Source organism: Sphaerodactylus townsendi, linkage group LG15, assembly GCF_021028975.2.
Source record: "Sphaerodactylus townsendi isolate TG3544 linkage group LG15, MPM_Stown_v2.3, whole genome shotgun sequence".
In the NCBI taxonomy this organism is placed as follows: domain Eukaryota; kingdom Metazoa; phylum Chordata; class Lepidosauria; order Squamata; family Sphaerodactylidae; genus Sphaerodactylus; species Sphaerodactylus townsendi.
In genome coordinates, this window is record NC_059439.1 from 11,759,293 (window position 1) to 11,776,682 (window position 17,390).

The window sequence follows — 17,390 nt, forward strand, 5'->3', positions numbered from 1 at the left end:
GTCAGCCCCTTTGAGTCTCCTGCAGGAGAGAAAGGGGGGGATATAAATCCAAACTCTTCTTCTTCTTCTGCCCAACTCCGCCTAGGAAAAGCGCGGTCCCTTCCCAAACCGCCTGGGTCGGATGCAGCGAGCCTCCAGCTTTGCTCTGACTCGGGATGTGGGCTTTGCCCGTTTGCCGTGGGGCCTCTGCAGTTCAGATTAGGCGCTCCGATTAGGGTTGCCAGCCTCCAGGCCAGGGGATAGCTGGAGATCGGATCCCCTGCGATCACGGCTGATCTCCAAGCGGCAGAGATCAGTTACGTTGGAGAAAATGGCCATTGTGGGGGGAAAAGTGGGTTCTAAGGCATGAGACACCGTTGAAGTCCCTCCGTCCCTCCCTTCCCCAACCCCACCCTCTTCGAGCTCATTCATTTGATTTACATCCTGCTGTTCCCGTCAAGAAAAAGTTCCGCCGCAAAATCCCCTGGATCGGGACCGGCCGCGCATATTGAAGACAGCGCCCCCCCCCGAGCTTCTTGCAGAAGCCGCAAAGCCGGAGCGCGCGATCCTCTGGGCCCTTCCCCGGGCACGACGCATGCGCCAAAGAGCGCACGCTTGCGAACACCCCCCACCCCTCCCGGCTGCCAGGGCGCGCCAGGCATCCCGGAGCCGCCTCTGCATGATCCACGGCCACGCCTTTGGGGCGGGCGGCTGGCCCTTTCCCCCTGCCCCCTCCGTCCCTCTCTCGGGCCTAGTCGAGCCGGCTTAAGCGCCTTGACGTCGGCGGGATCCCCTGCTCCAGTGCCATGGCGGCGCCCGGGCAGAAAAGGGTGCCCTTCGGCAGCCGCTTCCTGACCGACCCGGCTCGCCTTTTCCAGCACAACGCCTGGTAAGGAGGAGATGCCCCAGGAGGAGATGCCAGGCTCCAAGCTGGCACCGGCTCCGGCTTGGAGAAGGAGAGGGGGATGCGCCCTAGTTGCAGAGCTGCCTGTAGGCTAAGATATTACAGTTCATAATATGGACAGTTGTGGGTTTCCAGGCTTTGGGGCCGTGGTGTGGTAGTTTTTGCTCCAGCATCTATGGCTGGCATCTGCAGAGTCAGGTCATGGAAACACATCTGACCGTGCCATGCCTCTGAAGGTGCCAGGGGAAACATTTGGAGCAAAGTACTGTCGAAGGCTTTTATGGTCAGATCAACTTGTTGTTGTGGGTTTTCCAGGCTGCGTGGCTGTGGTCTGGTAGATCTTGTTCCTAACGTTTTGCCTGCATCTGGCTGGCATCTTCAGAGGTGTATCACAGAGAGAAGTCTCTTACATTGACAATACATTATATGCTATACTCTTTCTCACCGAAAGATGATAAGAAATTTGTGAATTAATCTGCCATTTCCTGGACCGTCTTTGTTCTAGAATGCTCCACTTGGGTCCTGCTGCTTACCTAGTTCTGTCCCCAAGGCACTAGGACCCAAGCAGAGCACTCTAGAACAAAGACAGTCTAGGAAATGGCAGATTAATTCTCAAATTTGGTGTCATTTTTTGGTGAGAAAGAGTATATGTTATTATATGGTGTGTTACTTAATTTTCAGTTGATTGCATTATTTTGGTTGTTAGCCGCCCTGAACTTTACTATAGTCAAGAGGAATTCGGTGACTCCCTAAAGGCAAGCAAGTTGGATTCCAGCAGAAGTCTCCGGAGAACATCTTTTTAGGAGCCACGAGGCTCCCAGGTTTCCTGAGGAACCCACAGGATAACCTGGCTGCCCTTCTGGGATGTTTTGGCACATGATGGTGGCTGGAATCACCTTTGCTTTGAAATCTGGGCCCTTGTTCCAAGACAGGCCCTTTTCCTTCTTTCACACAGTTGCTGTATTTTAATGTTCCCAGACTCCTTGGCCCCTTGAAATGGCCTGGGCTCCTGAGGGCTGGTTGCCAACTTGGCTCTGAAAAGCTAGTGGGGTTCTAGTCTCCAGGATTCCCCAAGAAAATCAATGGAGCAGGAGCCCCAGTGGTACTCCTGGTCCTAGTCTCTGGAGCAGCACAAAACAAGCTTGCTCCCTCCCCAACATGACATCCCTTCAAATATCTAAACATGGCTATCATGTAACTTCTTAACCTTCTCTTCACCAAACTTAACATACCCAGCTCCCTAAGTCTCTCTTCGTAGGGCATGGATTCCAGACCTTTTACCATTTTGGTTGCCCTCCTCTGGACCTTTTCCAGCTTGTCAATGCCCTTTTTGAATTGCGGTGCCCAGGACTGTACACAATATTCCAAGTGAGGTCTAATCAATGCAGAATAGAGAGGTACAATTGCATCCCTCTTTCTAGACACTACACTCCTATTGATACAGCCCAGAATCGCATTGGCTTTTCTGAAAGCCTTTCCATTTCCTGCTCCAAACATAACAGGGCTACCCTGTCTGGGGTTCAGGCCAGCTTAACCTTCTACTTCCCACAGGGACAACGTGGAGTGGTCTGAAGAGCAGGAAGCCGCTGCACGAAGGAAGGTACAAGAGAACAGCGCACAGTTGGTCTCTCCGGATCAGCAAGGTACCCTGACTTCTTTGCCTGGGCCCATCTCTTCTCTAAGTGACGTCTCCAGCAACAATTGGCCATGATCCAAAGAAATTGAGTGGCACTTTAGATGCTATGGAATCACCTGGAAAAAGTAGTGATTCTCTTTCTTCTGGATTGTGGCCTTTGTTTCTCTGTGACCCGTAGCATGCCTTGTGTGTATCTGGGGGACTCGTAACTGGGCACCAAGAATTCACTGGCATTATCACCGGTCCAGGTGACTCCCTTCCTGGGAATACTGTGGAATACAGCTCTTTAAATATGGTTTACTGCAGAGGAACTTGACAGCTCGTCTTGAAGACAGCAGCGTGTTGTCACAGTTTAGCCTGAGATATGAAATCAAACGCTGTTTTAAAGTCTGAAAGCAGCAAAAAGGGAAATTGTGCTGCGAGAGGAATATTTTTCAATAAGAAGGTGGAGAACTAGACATTGATCCATGGTAGATCGGCCTTCCGTGAAGCCAGCTTGCTCTTCTGCAAGTATGTTTTCTTCCAGCCAGTCCTGGAATTTCCATTATAAACGTCTTACATAAAGTTGTCTGATTGTGTTGAGAAGGCTAATTGGTGTATAATTAGCAGGATCATCCTTTCTTCCCATTCTGTATAGCATCTACCCCATGCTGGTCTGTGACCATAATAAAGATTGATTGACTGATACTTTCCTGTTGTCAGATTGGGAAGGAGTCATAGTGCATCTACAGAGAAAAGAGGATAGGTTGAAAGAATATGATTCTGCTAGACTACAGGTTCCCCAAGAAAATCAATGAACCAGGAGTTCCAGGGGTACCGTAAAGGCTACAAGGGTACCTTAATGGTTACATGGACACATATTGTTCCTGGAGAGATGGGAGAAGTGAAATTTCCAGTTATTCCCCTCTTTAGACCCTTGGTTATCAGAGAACTTCGATGGCCTGTGTGTCATCACATTCTTCCCTGGGATCCCCTCAACCTAAGAGACACACTGGTAGTTTCCAGAAATCAAACAGGAAGAGGAGCAGCATTTACTGTATCTTCTAAAGACAGAACAGTGAGAAGTAATACATTTTATTTAAGTCCAGTTTAGGGAGAAACCTACTCACTGTGTATCCATAAAAGAGTGTAGGGTGCTGTTCAGGGAGGTTTTGGAATTTCCTTCCCTGGGGGCAGAGTTTTCAGGAGAATTTGGCCAAGTGTCTTCATTCGGCCAGATGATTTAAATGCCCAGTAATCTGTGAGTGTTGGACTTGGCAGTCTTTGGTATAGTGATTAAGAGCAGGTGCATTCTAATCTGGAGAACTGGGTTGGATTCCCCGCTCTGCCACTTGAGCTGTGGAGGCTTAGCTGGGGAAGTAGATTAGCTTGGGCATTCCCAACACATGCCAGCTGGATGACCTTGGGCTAGTCACAGTTCTTTGGAGCTCTCTCAACCCCACCCACCTCACAGGGTGTTTTCTGTGGGGTGGGGAAAAGGAAAGGAGATTGTCAGCCCCTTTGAATATCCTTACAGGAGAAAAAGAGGGGATATAAATCCAAACTCTTCCTCTTCTTAAGGGCTGAATCCTGTGTATAACTTAAGGTTTACTATCCTTGGCTGGGAAAGAACTTGGGCCTGACTCTGGCTTATTTCTGTTCTGTCCTTTTTTTGCAGAGGCCTATGAAGTCAACGCCAACCAGTACTGGAACGAGTTCTACAAAACCCACGAAAGCGGCTTCTTCAAGGACCGCCACTGGCTTTTCTCTGAATTTCCTGAGCTGGCCCCAAACCAGAATGTCAGTCAAAATGCCGAGCCTGCCTACGAGGACAGGGGTGATGTGCCACAGACCAAGCGCTCAGGCCCCAGAGGCTGTTGTGACCATGTGCTTGGGTCGGCAGAGGAGACTGGGGCCTCAGAGTATCTCTCAAACGCTGAAACAAACAACTTCCGATTGCGTACCCAATTGGAAACAGTGTCACAGAACCTGGAGGCAGTAAAACTGAATGACTTCCCAGGGTCGTCTGCGACTTACCGGATACTGGAGGTGACCATGAAGCAACACATCCTCTCCCTCCTGTGCCCTGACAGATACGTTGTTTATAGGAAGTGGTGAAGTTGGTGCTTCTCCTGTTCAGCTAATCCCCAGAACAGAGAAGAGATCTGGGCTGTGGACACGGAGGGTGTTCTTCCAGGACCAGTCGCTACAAGTAGACCTACCGGCCATGTAACTGTTCCTGGAAGTCCTTCCTTTTAGTTTGTTTGTTAGTTGCAGTGAGCGATGTAGGCTTGTTACAGCGCGGTGTAGTGGTCAAGAGCAGGTGCACTCTAATCTGAAGAACCGGGTTTGATTCCCCACTCTGCCACTGTGGAGGCTTATCTGGTGAATTAGATTAGCTTGTGCACTCCAACACAGGCCAGCTGAGTGACCTTGGCCTAGTCACAGTTCTTTGGAGCTCTCAGCCCCACCTACCTCACAGGATGTTTGTTGTGGTGGGGGCAGGGAGGAGATTGTAAACCCCTTTGAGTCTCCTTACTGGAGAGAAAGGCGGGATATAAATCCAAACTCTTCTTTGTATGGAAGAGAGTTTTCTTTCTGCAGTGGAGTTGCCTGTACGCTTTGTACAGTGATGATGAGTTTTGTATGCTGAACAAGAATGATTAATTTCCCCCTGTTCAGTGTATTGTCGGAGGCTTTCACGGCCGGATTCAGCTGGTGGTTGTAGGTTTTCCAGGCTGTGTTGCCATGGTCTGGTAGATCTTGTTCCTAAAGTTTTGCCTGCATCTGTGGTTGGCATTTTCAGAGGTGTATCGCAAAGAGAAGTCTGTTACACACTGTCCACTGTTAACACACTGTAATACACCTCTGAAGATGTCAGCCACAGATGCAAGCGAAATGTTAGGAACAAGATCCACCAGACCACGGCCACACAGCCCGGAATCTCCCTGTTCAGTTCGAAATGATAATGCGTTAAGCAGCTGTTGGTAGTCCCTGACACAAACCTGGCCCCTAAGGGGGACGCTGCCTGACCTTTAAAGGCCGGAGGAAGCTGCAGGGCTGATTCTTGGCAGGCAACTGAAACGGGTTACACAAACCCATGTTGCCTGTGCCACTGTTTGCATGGCGGGTGCAGGGGCCAGCTGGGATAGCTGGGATCCCGGCAGCAGGAGGCAGTACTGTTGGCAGTGTTTCTGTGTGAACCATGCAGGTGAGAATCCCCCTCCACCTACTGGCACAATATGGCAGCCGCTTGTTAGTAAATCTACTCTAATGGTGGCTGCCTGGGGAATCCACCATAATGGTGGATGGAAGGGGGTGGGCATAGAGTGCATCTGCTTGCCGTAGTTTGCATAGGCAAGCAGGAAGTGTTTAAACCCTGGGTTAAAGGGGAAAGGTTGCTAATTTAGTGACTTTCATTTAACCTGAGTTCAGGAAAATATAATGAGTCAGAAGCATTAGGTGGGGGGGGGGGGGGCGAGTTCTGTGGAAACTTCTCCCCCAAAACACTTTTTAAAAGGGTCTGAACCCATCATATTTTGCCTGTGCAGAATCACCCCAGGTATAACTATATAAAAGTCTTGAAGACGGTCTCCAGAGTGGCCCTCTGGCGAAGCTAGCTTTTCAACATAATATTTTGCTCCTGCTTTTAATTTGGGGAATTTATCTGTTCAATTTTTAAACAACTTTATGTCAAAACCCCACCTGCAATACAATACTATCAACCACAACTTTGCATAGCAAGTTCTACCCAAACACTTACTGATTGGTTCCCCACCCTGGGACATGGACAATACATATCCCACAGCCTGGAAAACCCACTACAACCAACTTTATGTCAGTTTCACTGATTGTTTCTATGCTGTTTGTGTCTCTGGGCTTCACTTGGTGACTTGTTTTATATTGATTGGATGATTTGAGTTTTAAGCCACCTTAAGCAGGACTCTGAAGAGGCTGCACAGTGATCTCCTAAGTAAAGAAGAATGGGAGGAGAGGGGTATTTCATGACAGCTTCCTCGCAACAAACTTTGACAACCGTTTCCACTCTTTGTTTTTCTGGCAGGTGGGCTGCGGTGCTGGAAATACGGTCTTCCCCATTCTCCAGACCAACAAGTAAGTGAGGCTGTCAGTTGACAAAGAGGGATTCTAGGCTTGATTTTATGGCTCACCTTGCTTATAGCAGGACTCCAGTGGATTGAGAGCAGTTTCAGATGTTCAGGAAAAGTTTAGTTTGAGGGTTGGGGATTGCATCAGTTCAGGCATACAGGCATCGTCAGTATCTTGTATGTGGCCCAGCTAGCCGGTGTGCATGTGGTTGGAGAAGGGAATTAGTGTTAGAAAGTATATTTCCTATTGTGTACTCCAGCACATGCCAGCTGCTGGGTGACCTTGGGCTAGTCACAGTTCTTCAGAGCTCTCTCAGCTCCACCCACCTCACTTCACCGGGTGTTTGTTATGAGGGGGGAAGGGAAAGGAGTTTCTAAGCCCCTTTGAGTCTCCTTACAGGATAGAAAGGGGGGATATAAATCCAAACTCCTCTTCCTCCTCCCCCTCCTTCTTCTTGCAAAGCATGACATTCCTGGAAGAGTCTGGAATAATTGGCAGAGAAACAGCTCGATGCCTTCCTTTGTCCTGGGTACAGCCCTATGCAGTGGTTCCAGACATGGCAACCTGCCTGCCTGTGATCTGCCACTTTAGGCTTCATTCCAAAAGCTTCTTCCTCCAAGGAGTTCAGTGTACCAGATGTGGTCTGTTCTCTACCCCACCCACCAGTTTACAGTCACCAAAATAAATAGGCCCCGACTGTCCATGTTGTCCTCTTGGCTACCAGATTCTGCCTGAAATATTTCCATCCCATCCTGCATACACATCTGGTTCTTAGGGTGGCTTACTTGAACTCTGTGTGACCAGCTCCTGCCACGGTCAAAGCTACAATTCTGGGATTGGTGGAAGGGCACTGACTGGAGCTTTTGATTTGAAACTTGGCTGAATTGGGGGTATTTCTCTCTAGACATGACCCGTTTTAATTTCATCCGGTTCAACAGTAGTGAAACTTCCTTACATCTCACAGCTCTTCCTTATGCTTAAAATGATACGGATGCCCCTGACTGTTGTTTCTCTGGTTAATTTCAGTGATCCCAACCTCTTTGTGTATTGCTGTGACTTCTCCATGAGGGCAGTGGACCTTGTCAAGGTAAAATAAAAAAGAAACACCTGAGAGATTGCTAATCTTCATGGTTAGAAGATGGGAACATCTTCTGAATTTCTAGTAGCGTGGCATGGTGGTTAAGAGCCATGGACTGTAATCTGGAGAACCAGGTTTGATTCCCCGCTCCTACATATGAGTGGTGGACTCTGATTTACTGAACTGGGTTCAAATCTCTTCTCCTCCACATGAAGCCTGCTGGGTGACTTTGAGCCAGTCACAGTTCCCTCAGAACTCTCTCGGCCCCACAAGGTGTTAGTTATGGGGAGGGGAAAGGAAGGTGATTGTAAGCTACTTTGAGACTCCTTCAAGGTCAAGGAAAGCGGGGTATAAAAACCAACTCTCCTTCTGAAAGCCTGTATTCTTTGCTTTTGTCATTTCTTTCAGTTTTTCGGGGGGGGGGGGGGGGCTACACTTCCAAACAGGCCATCCTCCCCTCTTCAAATGCTGGTCAATGACCAAATAAAAACTGACTGACTGTACCTGTTCTTTATATTATTCCCCCTCCCAAGTAGAAAGAACTCCAACGTTAAATTTAAAATGAGATTAGAGTGTTTGTGCCACTATGTATCAGCCTTAGGAAGCCTTTTACATAGAGTTAGCTTCTGAATGGAGATGCTCTCTTTGTAAATGTCAAATTCGAAACTGGGAGACCCAGGTTCGAATCCCCACTCTGCCACTGAAGCTTGCTGACTGGAGCTTTTGCTGTGTGACTGTGGAGGTTATACATGTCTCAGGGATTTAGAAACAATTCAGAACTAGAAATGAGGTTCAGATAACTCTGAGGAGATACCTTGAAAATTTTGGGCAAACCGCCCAGCAAGGTCACTGGTCCCCTCCCAAACTTGGGACCCAGCAACACCCTTGAAAGCAGTACTCGGGAAGCCATCCAAACACTTCCATTGGGTTCAGGAACAAGTTACTCACAAGCAGTTCTCACCTTTTCAAATTAGAAAAGTTTTATTTAAAAAGAAAAAGTACAGTATACAAGTTCAGAGATCAAATGAACCCAAAATAAGAAAGCCTAAAAGCCAAAATAGGAAAGCCCAAAAAGCCTATTACTTGTCAATACACTGAAAGCAACTAAAACAATTCACATAATGCTTAGCTGCCAGACACTCCAACAGGCTAAGAGACAGAGTTGCTCTGTGCCGTTAAAAAAAGGCTGAGGGATTCCAGGGCGGAGACTTTTTCAGCTCACTCCTTCCTCCAGGAGAGCCAGCGTGGTGTAGTGGTTAAGAGCAGGTGGATTCTAATCTGGAGAACCAGATTTGATTCCCCACTCCTCCACCTGAGTGGCAGAGGCTCATCTGGTGAACCAGATGTGTTGCCGCACTCCTACATTCCTGCTGGGTGACCTTGGGCTTGTCACAGTCACAGCCCCACCTCCCTCACAAGGTGTCTGTTGTGGGGAGAGGAAGGGAAAGGAGCTTGTAAGCCACCTTGTGTCTCCTTACAGGAGAGAAAGGTGAGGTATAAATCCAGACTTCTTCCATTAGCTGCATTTTCCCAACTAGTTTGAATTATATTGTTGCCTGAGCTGTAAGTCCAGCTTAAGGCAATTTGCCAATTTACTGCTGATACTAAACAAATTAATGACCTCCCTTAATTACCCTTCAGTTGTTCCCAACAATAGATGTCAATTTGCTTGAGCTGATGACAGCAAATACTCTCTTTGCACTTGGGACAAATGTCTACATTTTTCCCTTGTATTCCTTTAATAACGACCCAGATCTCACCACCCAGATGCATGAGTCTGTCTTCCTTTTGGAAAAGTAAGCCTGGTTTCACTACAACAGGGGTAGGGAACCTGCGGCTCTCCAGATGTTCAGGAACTACAATTCCCATCAGCCCCTACCAGCATGGCCAATTGGCCATGCTGACAGAGGCTGATGGGAATTGTAGTTCCTGAACATCTGGAGAGCCGCAGGTTCCCTACCCCTGCACTACAAGAACCTTGGACCAATTGCACACTCTCATCCTAACTTAGCTCAGAGGGTTGCTCTGAGGATAAAATGAAGGCAAGGCAAACGACGAAAGCCCATTTGTGTCTCCATTAAGGAGGAAAGCAGAGAAGAAATGAAGTAAATAAAATAAAGCATTCCTTAATCCAGGTGTAGGATTTGAGGTGTCATGGTCCTGAAATCTAGGGCAGACAGAAAAGGATTTGGGGATATAGAATCATAGAGTTGGAAGAGACCTCAAGGGCCATGAAGTCCAACCCCCTGCCATTGGAAGAGACCACAAGGGCCATCAAGTCCAATCCCCTGCCATTGGAAGAGACCACAAGGGCCATCAAGTCCAATCCCCTGCCATTGGAAGAGACCACAAGGGCCATCAAGTCCAATCCCCTGCCATTGGAAAAGATCACAAGGGCCATCAAGTCCAATCCCCTGCCATTGGAAGAGACCACAAGGGCCATCAAGTCCAATCCTCTGCCATTGGAAGAGACCATAAGGGCCATCAGGGGTGGACTTGATGGCCCTTGTGGTCTCTTCCAACTTTATGATTCTATATCCCCAAATCCTTTTCTGTCTGCCCTAGATTTAATGGTGGTGGGGAGACCCAGACTGAGACTTTAAGGTATTGGGATGGGCAATTACTGTGTCTTGGCCTAATCTCCTCTGCAGGGCTGTAGTGAGAATAAAATAACTGTTGAAATAGCGGTAATTGTGTGGATTTGCAGGCTCATCCAGAATATGATGTGTCTCGCTGCTTTGCCTTCGTTCATGACCTTTGCAACGACCAGGTGCCTTTTCCAATGCCGAATGAAAGCCTTGATGTAGTGGTGCTGATCTTTGTCCTTTCAGCGCTCCTTCCAGAAAAGTATGTGGTGCTTACTTTGCGTTGTTCAAATTTTGGAGTGTGTGTGTTGCTGCTGCCCAACAGCATTTTTGTGATGAGACACTCTGTGTGCCCAAGGATTGTGGTCAGGGAATACCAGTAAAACTTGTGATTGTCTGGTTTGGAGTACCAGTTGGCATTGCATACAATGCTTGGCCATTGTTGTGGTCTCTTTCTCCTCTACTGTTGCTGCCACCATTTGGGGGACAATCCACCTCTACCCCCGCATGGTTGCCCAAAGTCAGCTGTGCAAGGGGCCCTGTTCATTAGTAGCACCTTCCAACCAAGAGGTGTTAACACAACAAAGGGCTGGCTTGTTATTCCTCCTGGCTGCATCTGGCAAAAAGCATCGTTTCCCTTTCTGCCTAGCCACATCTGGAGCGCTTTCCATTACCATAACTGTCAAGCCATCTCAATCACATACACTTACCCCATCTCACCACGGCCATGTGATAAAATCAAACATCCTTCTGAGAGGGTCTCAACAGAAGTCGCTGTGGCAAATTCTCTGGGGGAGGGGGGTTAAAGTTGCTACTTGCAAAGAAGAAACTGTAAAAAGGGTTAAGCGTGGTGTAGTGGTTAAGAGCAGGTGGGTTCTAATCTGGAGAACCAGGTTTGATTCCCCACTTCTCCACCTGAGTTGCACGGGCTTATCTAGTGAACGAGATGTATTTCCGCACTCCTGTATTCCTGCTGGGTGACCTTGGGCTAGTCACAGTTCTTTGGAACTCTCTCAGCCCCACCTACCTCACAAGGTGCCTTGTGGGGAGAGGAAGGGAAAGGAGCTTGTAAGACACCTTGAGTCTCCTTACAGGAGAGAAAGGTGGGATATAAATCCAAACTCTTCTCCTCTCTTCTTAACTTTAGTGGAAGTGCTCCTGCCTGTTAAATGCTTCCTCAGCTTATTCAATTATGGTAAACTGAAAGATCAAAGGGTGGCAATGGGGTCTTTCCTTAAAACTTTTATTATTCTTTGCTCCAGAACGCAGTTTGTCATCAACAGACTTAGCCGGCTTGTAAAGCCTGGCGGACTGATTCTGTTACGAGATTACGGCCGTTACGACCTGGCCCAGCTCCGCTTCAAGAAAGGTGCGTTGGACCATTTAGGCTGAGGTCCCTCTGCATTTCTGTTTGCTCTTATAAAAGAAAAGTTAAAGAAGCAGACAATAGAATGTTTCTGGAATGGTGCAAGAAGAAACCCATAGCTGGATTTATGCACTTGGTAGCGTGCCAGTGTTGTGTAGTGGTTAAGAGCAGGTGGATTCTAATCTGGAGAACCGGGTTTGATTCCCCACTCCTCCACCTGAGTGGCAGAGGCTTATCTGGTGAACCAGATGTGTTTCCGCACTCCTACATTCTGCTGGGTGACCTTGGGCCAGTCACAGCTCTCTCTGAACTCCCTCAGTCCCAACTACCTCACCAGGTGTGGGGAGAGGAAGGGAAAGGGGTTTGTAAGCCACCTTGAGTCTCCTTACAGGAGAGAAAGGTGGGGTATAAATCCAAACTCTTCTAGTTCTTCTTAATGTCATATGTTTCTCTCAATGGCCAAGAATGGGGGTTGGGTGATGTTTTGGGATCACTCTTGCTTTCAGCTCTCAGCCAATAAGAGTGCTACTGGATCAGACCAGTGATCTATCTAGGGCAGGGGTGGCCAACCTATTGTACTCCAGATGTTCATGGACTACAATTCCCATCAGCCCCTGCCAGCGTCACCAATTCGCCACTCTGATGAGAATTGTAGGGGCTGATGAGAATTGTAGTCCATGAACATCTGGAGTGCCATAGGTTGGCTACCCCTGATCTAGGGCAGCATCCTGTTTTACACAGTGGCCAATCAGTTGCCCTACAGGGCCAACAAACAGGGCATAGGGGCCAAGGCATCAGTCACCTTGATGTTGCTTCCTACCGCTCGTATTCAGAGGCTGACTGCTACCAGGCGTGTATGTTCCCTCTTGTCTCCCTTGATGGACCTCTCCTCTGTGAATCTTATCTAAGGCGGATTCCACACAGGCCAAAAACAACGGTGTAAAAAAAGTGTAAACCCGTTTACACTGTTTTCACACCACTGTTTTTGGCCCATGCGGAATCTACCTAAGCCTCCTTTAAAGTTGTCTGTGCTTGTTACCATCAGTGCGTCCCCTGGTAGTGAATTCCACAGTTTAATTGTTGAATTTTTGCAAATTTTATCATTCAAATGCTTATTGATTAGGCTGAGCTTTTAAACTGTTTTATTGTATTAGATTAACTATGTTTGTATATTAATTATGAATGTTATATTGATGGATGGAATCAAAATAAATTGAATAAAGTCTATTTTGAATCTATTGCCCATCAATTTTACGGGGTGTCTACAAGTTCTAGCATCACTGGAGAGGGTCAATGCGTTCTCTGTTCATTTTCCCCACTCCATACATAATTTTATAAATTATGTCTCCCCTCTTAGTCGTCTCATTTCCAAATAGCAAAGCCCCAAAGTCTTTATTTATTGATAAGAGCAGATGCACTCTAATCTGGAGAACAGGGTTTGATTCCCTGCTCTGCCACTTGAGCTGTGGAGGCTTATCTGGGGAACTAAATTAGCCTGTGCACTCCAACACACGTCAACTGGGTGACCTTGGGTTAGTCAGAGTTCTTCAGAGCTCTCTCAGTCCCACCCACCTCACAGGGTGTTTGCTGGGGGTGGGAGGGAAAGGAGATTGTAAACCCCTTTGAGTCTCCTTACAGGAGAGAAAGGTGGGATATAAATCCAAACTCTTCTTCTTCTTCACTAGAAAGGTGCTTCAACCCCTTAATCTTCTTGCGGGCTTCTTCGGTCGCTGTCCTTTTTGAGATACCCTGACTAGAAATGCAGCTGCTGTTCCAAATGAATACAGTCTTGGTGGGGCTTTCTTGCCCTCTGATTGGTTCTGAGCTGCTCTGAGCAGCTGGCATCAGCGCAGCGGTAACCAGAACTTCTCTCCTCCTTTTCTAGGTCAATGTCTGGCTAATAACTTTTATGTGAGAGGGGATGGCACCAGAGTTTATTTCTTCACACAAGGTAATTCGCTCGCAAGCCATCTCTTGGTCCCTTGAAGGTTATCAATCCAAAGAACTAAAGCAGGTTGGCTTGCTGGGTAGCCTGACAGCAATGAAATGCTGGAATTGTTGGGTAGGTGTCTTCTTGTCAGTGGACCAGAGAGCCTCCTTATCAGGATGACTTGTTCCGTTGACAGGGCGGTGGAGATTTCAGCATCAATTTTGGTGCAGTGGAGTGTTGTGGGGTTTCTGGGCTGTATGGCCATGTTCCAGTAGCATTTTCTCCTGATGTTTCACCTGCATCTGTGACTGGCATGTTCAGAGGATCTGATGGTAGTAAAGCAAGTGGAGTACATATACCTGTGGAATGTCCAGGGTGGGAGAAGGAAAATTGCATTGGTTAACACGTGTAAAGGATGCAATTAGCAAGTAAGAAATGCTTGCAGTAAGTCCTGGTTCCTTTTTCTCTTGGGTGCAAGGTTTTGGTGAGGTGGTAAAATCTGTTTGTGAGCAGTAGTGGCTAAGAACAGATGCACTCTGATCTGGAGGAACCGGATTTGATTCCCAGCTCTGCTGCTTGAGTTGTGGATCATCTCTTTATAAAATTATGGGGAATTCAGATTAGCCTGTACACTCCCACACACACCAGCTGGGTGACCCTGGGCTAGTCACAGCTTCTTGGAGCTCTCTCAGCCCCACCCACCTCACAGGGTGTTTGTTGTGAGGGGGGAAGGGCAAGGAGATTGTAAACCTCTTTGAGTCTCCTACAGGAGAGAAAGGGGGGATATAAATCCAAACTCCTCCTCTTCTTCTGAATTAAATGATGCAGCTGCAGCAGATTGGTTGAGCTTGGGAGAGCCACTCTCATCTCACCTCAGTTCTTTTCCCTCCTAATGATTCCAGACCAGCTGGTTTCTCAAAGATTTATTGTAAAAATTCAAAACAAAGAAATAAAACATAAATGCAATCAGAGAAATGGCTCAGCTGAACATAGTCTTATGGATCTCTTCGGGACGTCCAGCTAAGAGATGCTCCTCTTAGTCTAGCCCATGATGGAGTCACCTTGCCTTTGTTCTCTTACTCTCCAAGAAAACTTCCCACCTTGCCATGCGGTCCCCAAAGGCTTTGAAGTGCCTTTTGGTTTCCCCATCCGGCGGATCAAAGACCATTTGATCAAAAACCCTTTTTACCATGTAGGTGTGACTTTGCTAGTTTTACAGTACTATTCCATTATTCCATCACAGTTTCCATGATATTCAAATTGTGTGAGGTTCTGTTACTGGAAATTGTAGTCAGCCTGCATACCAAGAGGGTTTTGATTCTGGTTCATCGATGCTCTGCTGCCAGCCCAGTCAAACTAGTGTTAGGTATTTTCTTCTGACCAGCAGCTGTTCTCTGGAAGGGTAGGGAAGGTGCCTGCCACTGAAGGTCCTTTAACTGGAGATGCTAGGGCCATGGTGGCAAACCTATGGCACTCCATATGTTCATGGACTACAATTCCCATCAGCCCCTGCTAGCACGGCCAATTGGCTGTGCTAGCAGGGGCTGATGGGAATTGTAGTCCATGAACATATGGAGTGCCATAGGTTTGCCACCACTGTGCTAGGGTTTGAATCCATGCTCTTCCGCGCACAAGGCATGCTGAATCACATTCCGCTGAGGTTGAGTGTCATGTCAAACCCTAGAATTCCAACTCATCAAGAAGTGGAGGGTAGAAGAGAGGATGTAAGTTGTAGGGAGTGTTTCTGATGGGAAAACCACAGCTTAGCTGAAGTGGAGCCATCTTTAAAAGTTGTCTTTGATGGTGAAACAAAAACGTTTTCCCCCCTCCTTTTCCTTCCCTCTCTTTTCAGATGAGTTGGATTTGCTGTTCTCTACAGCTGGCTTGGAGAAAGTCCAAAATCTGGTGGACCGTCGCCTCCAGGTGAACAGAGGAAAGCAAGTTACTATGTATAGGGTGTGGATCCAGTGCAAATACCGCAAGCCCCACAGGCTGAAAGGAGACCAGGAGATGCACCCTCGGGACTGTGGCTGCTACTCTGAGGACTGCCCCACAACTCAGGAAAAATCTCCACAGACTTGGCCCAGCAGCGGAACCTCTTAGTTCTGATCTCACAGGAACAGACTTTCCAGCACTGGCCTCCCAACCTTTCTTGGAGTGAACATTTAAATGGGGAGTGGACTTTTTGGAACACTGAATACTCCTAATGAACTTGAGGGTCCACTGTGACCCTACAGAGCCCTTGAGAGCCATCTGGTTTACAGGGGTGCCTCTGAATTCTCAGGGCCAACTGTAGTGTTCATTCTGGCAATTGTGTTGCTCAAACCCACCTCTTTCTAGACCCAAATTGAACATCCTGCCTTCTGTTGTTGATGTCCACAGGGAAAAGGGGAAGTGGCTTCCAGGATGGCCAAACCTCCTTTTCTTCGCATTGAATAGGATTTCTTCAAATTCAAGAATGTGCGTCTTTGTAGGCAAAAATCCTTTCTGTGAGCAAGACAATGCTGGAATAAAGAATGCTCATGAGACTGAGTCATCAAAATGAGTTTGGAACGATGAATGCTCATGAGGTGGATACATTTTTTTAGGTTCTATAAAATCACAACTTGTATCTTTTCAGGTTACAGGAGGGCAAGGGGTAATCCTGTTAGTTTATTTCTGTGTCATGCTACATCATCAAAAGGTACTATTCGTGCAACCAAGTTTTTGTTTTTCAGATTTGTTTGGCAGAACTAACTTCATTTCCAAATATTTGGTTTTGTGTGTTAAGATCACTTCTGCTACCACTTCTCAGAAGACTGGGATCAGAGCTCCAAGCTGCCATTTATTTCAAAAAATTAAAAATTGGATTTGGCTCCACCTGCCAAAGCTTCATTAACATGTGTCTTTATCATTTAAACCAGGTTACTTCAAAATCTCAGTTCAATACAAATATGTTTAAAGGCCGACACACTAAACCATAACAGTCATCTTGGTTCAGTGAATGGCCAACGAATGAAGAAGGCACTCACAGTCTCACAGTCAATGAACAATTAGTGAAAACAGCGATTCATAATTAACAGCCGAGCCAGAAAATGGTGGTTTATGCTGGCTGTGCTGATGGTTAGTGGTTGGCTATGCTGGAACACTATTAACAGCTGGGGTTATTTATTAATTAAATTTCTTCATTTCCCTTCCCTAGAAAGCTCGGGGTGATTTACAACCTCGAATTAAAACATTAAAACATCACAAAAAGTATTTTAACACACCGTTCTCTAAAATATATATCTAGATCTGCAATTGGTTACTTAAAACTATTACAGCCATCAGACAGTAGATACTTAAAACTCTTGTTCTACCACCAGATTGTTTAATTTAGGTCATACAGGAGAGAAAGGTGGGATATAAATCCAAATTCTTCTCCTCCTCTTCTAGCAGTGAATAAAGCACTTCTCATTAGCACAGAGTGTAACAGACTTCCCACCGTGACACCCCTCTGAAGATGCCAGCCACAGATGCAGGCGAAACTTTAGGAACAAGATCCACCAGACCACAGCCACACAGCCCGGAAAACCTACCATGACTAGTTGAATCCAGCTGGGAAGCCTTCTACAATACACTTCTCATTTCTTCATTATGCCCTACCCCCCCCCCCCCCATGGTTCCTGTATCTTTAAGAGAACAATGCTTGACAGGAATTCAACAAATGGATTTTATTAAATATACACACACTACATACTTATGCACTGTATATACCACACACACACACATACATATACATACATATGTAATATCCATATATATGTGTGTACATATGTTTGGTGTGTATATATGCACATGCACATGT

General features: G+C 46.9%; 1 protein-coding gene across 1 annotated transcript; it reads left to right on the forward strand.

Annotated features, from left to right (window-relative positions):
- Positions 1-622: 622 nt before the first annotated feature.
- LOC125445239 (tRNA N(3)-methylcytidine methyltransferase METTL2-like) lies at positions 623-16,442 on the forward strand. Its single transcript, XM_048518196.1, has 9 exons — positions 623-868; positions 2,435-2,526; positions 4,177-4,547; positions 6,562-6,611; positions 7,632-7,692; positions 10,391-10,530; positions 11,531-11,637; positions 13,520-13,585; positions 15,417-16,442. The coding sequence occupies exons 1-9, from the start codon at positions 786-788 to the stop codon at positions 15,665-15,667; spliced, it is 1,221 nt and encodes a 406-aa protein (XP_048374153.1). The 5' UTR covers positions 623-785; the 3' UTR covers positions 15,668-16,442.
- The last annotated feature ends 948 nt before the right edge of the window (positions 16,443-17,390 follow it).

What these genes read in the sequence shown, in the direction of transcription:
- LOC125445239 (XM_048518196.1), top strand. Translation starts at nt 786, where the DNA reads ATGGCGGCGCCCGGGCAGAAAAGGGTGCCCTTCGGCAGCCGCTTCCTG. An exon ending in CCCATTCTCCAGACCAACAA is followed by an intron (nt 6,612 to 7,631) that starts GTAAGTGAGGCT and finishes GGTTAATTTCAG; the next exon opens with TGATCCCAACCTCTTTGTGT. An exon ending in GGGCAGTGGACCTTGTCAAG is followed by an intron (nt 7,693 to 10,390) that starts GTAAAATAAAAA and finishes GTGGATTTGCAG; the next exon opens with GCTCATCCAGAATATGATGT.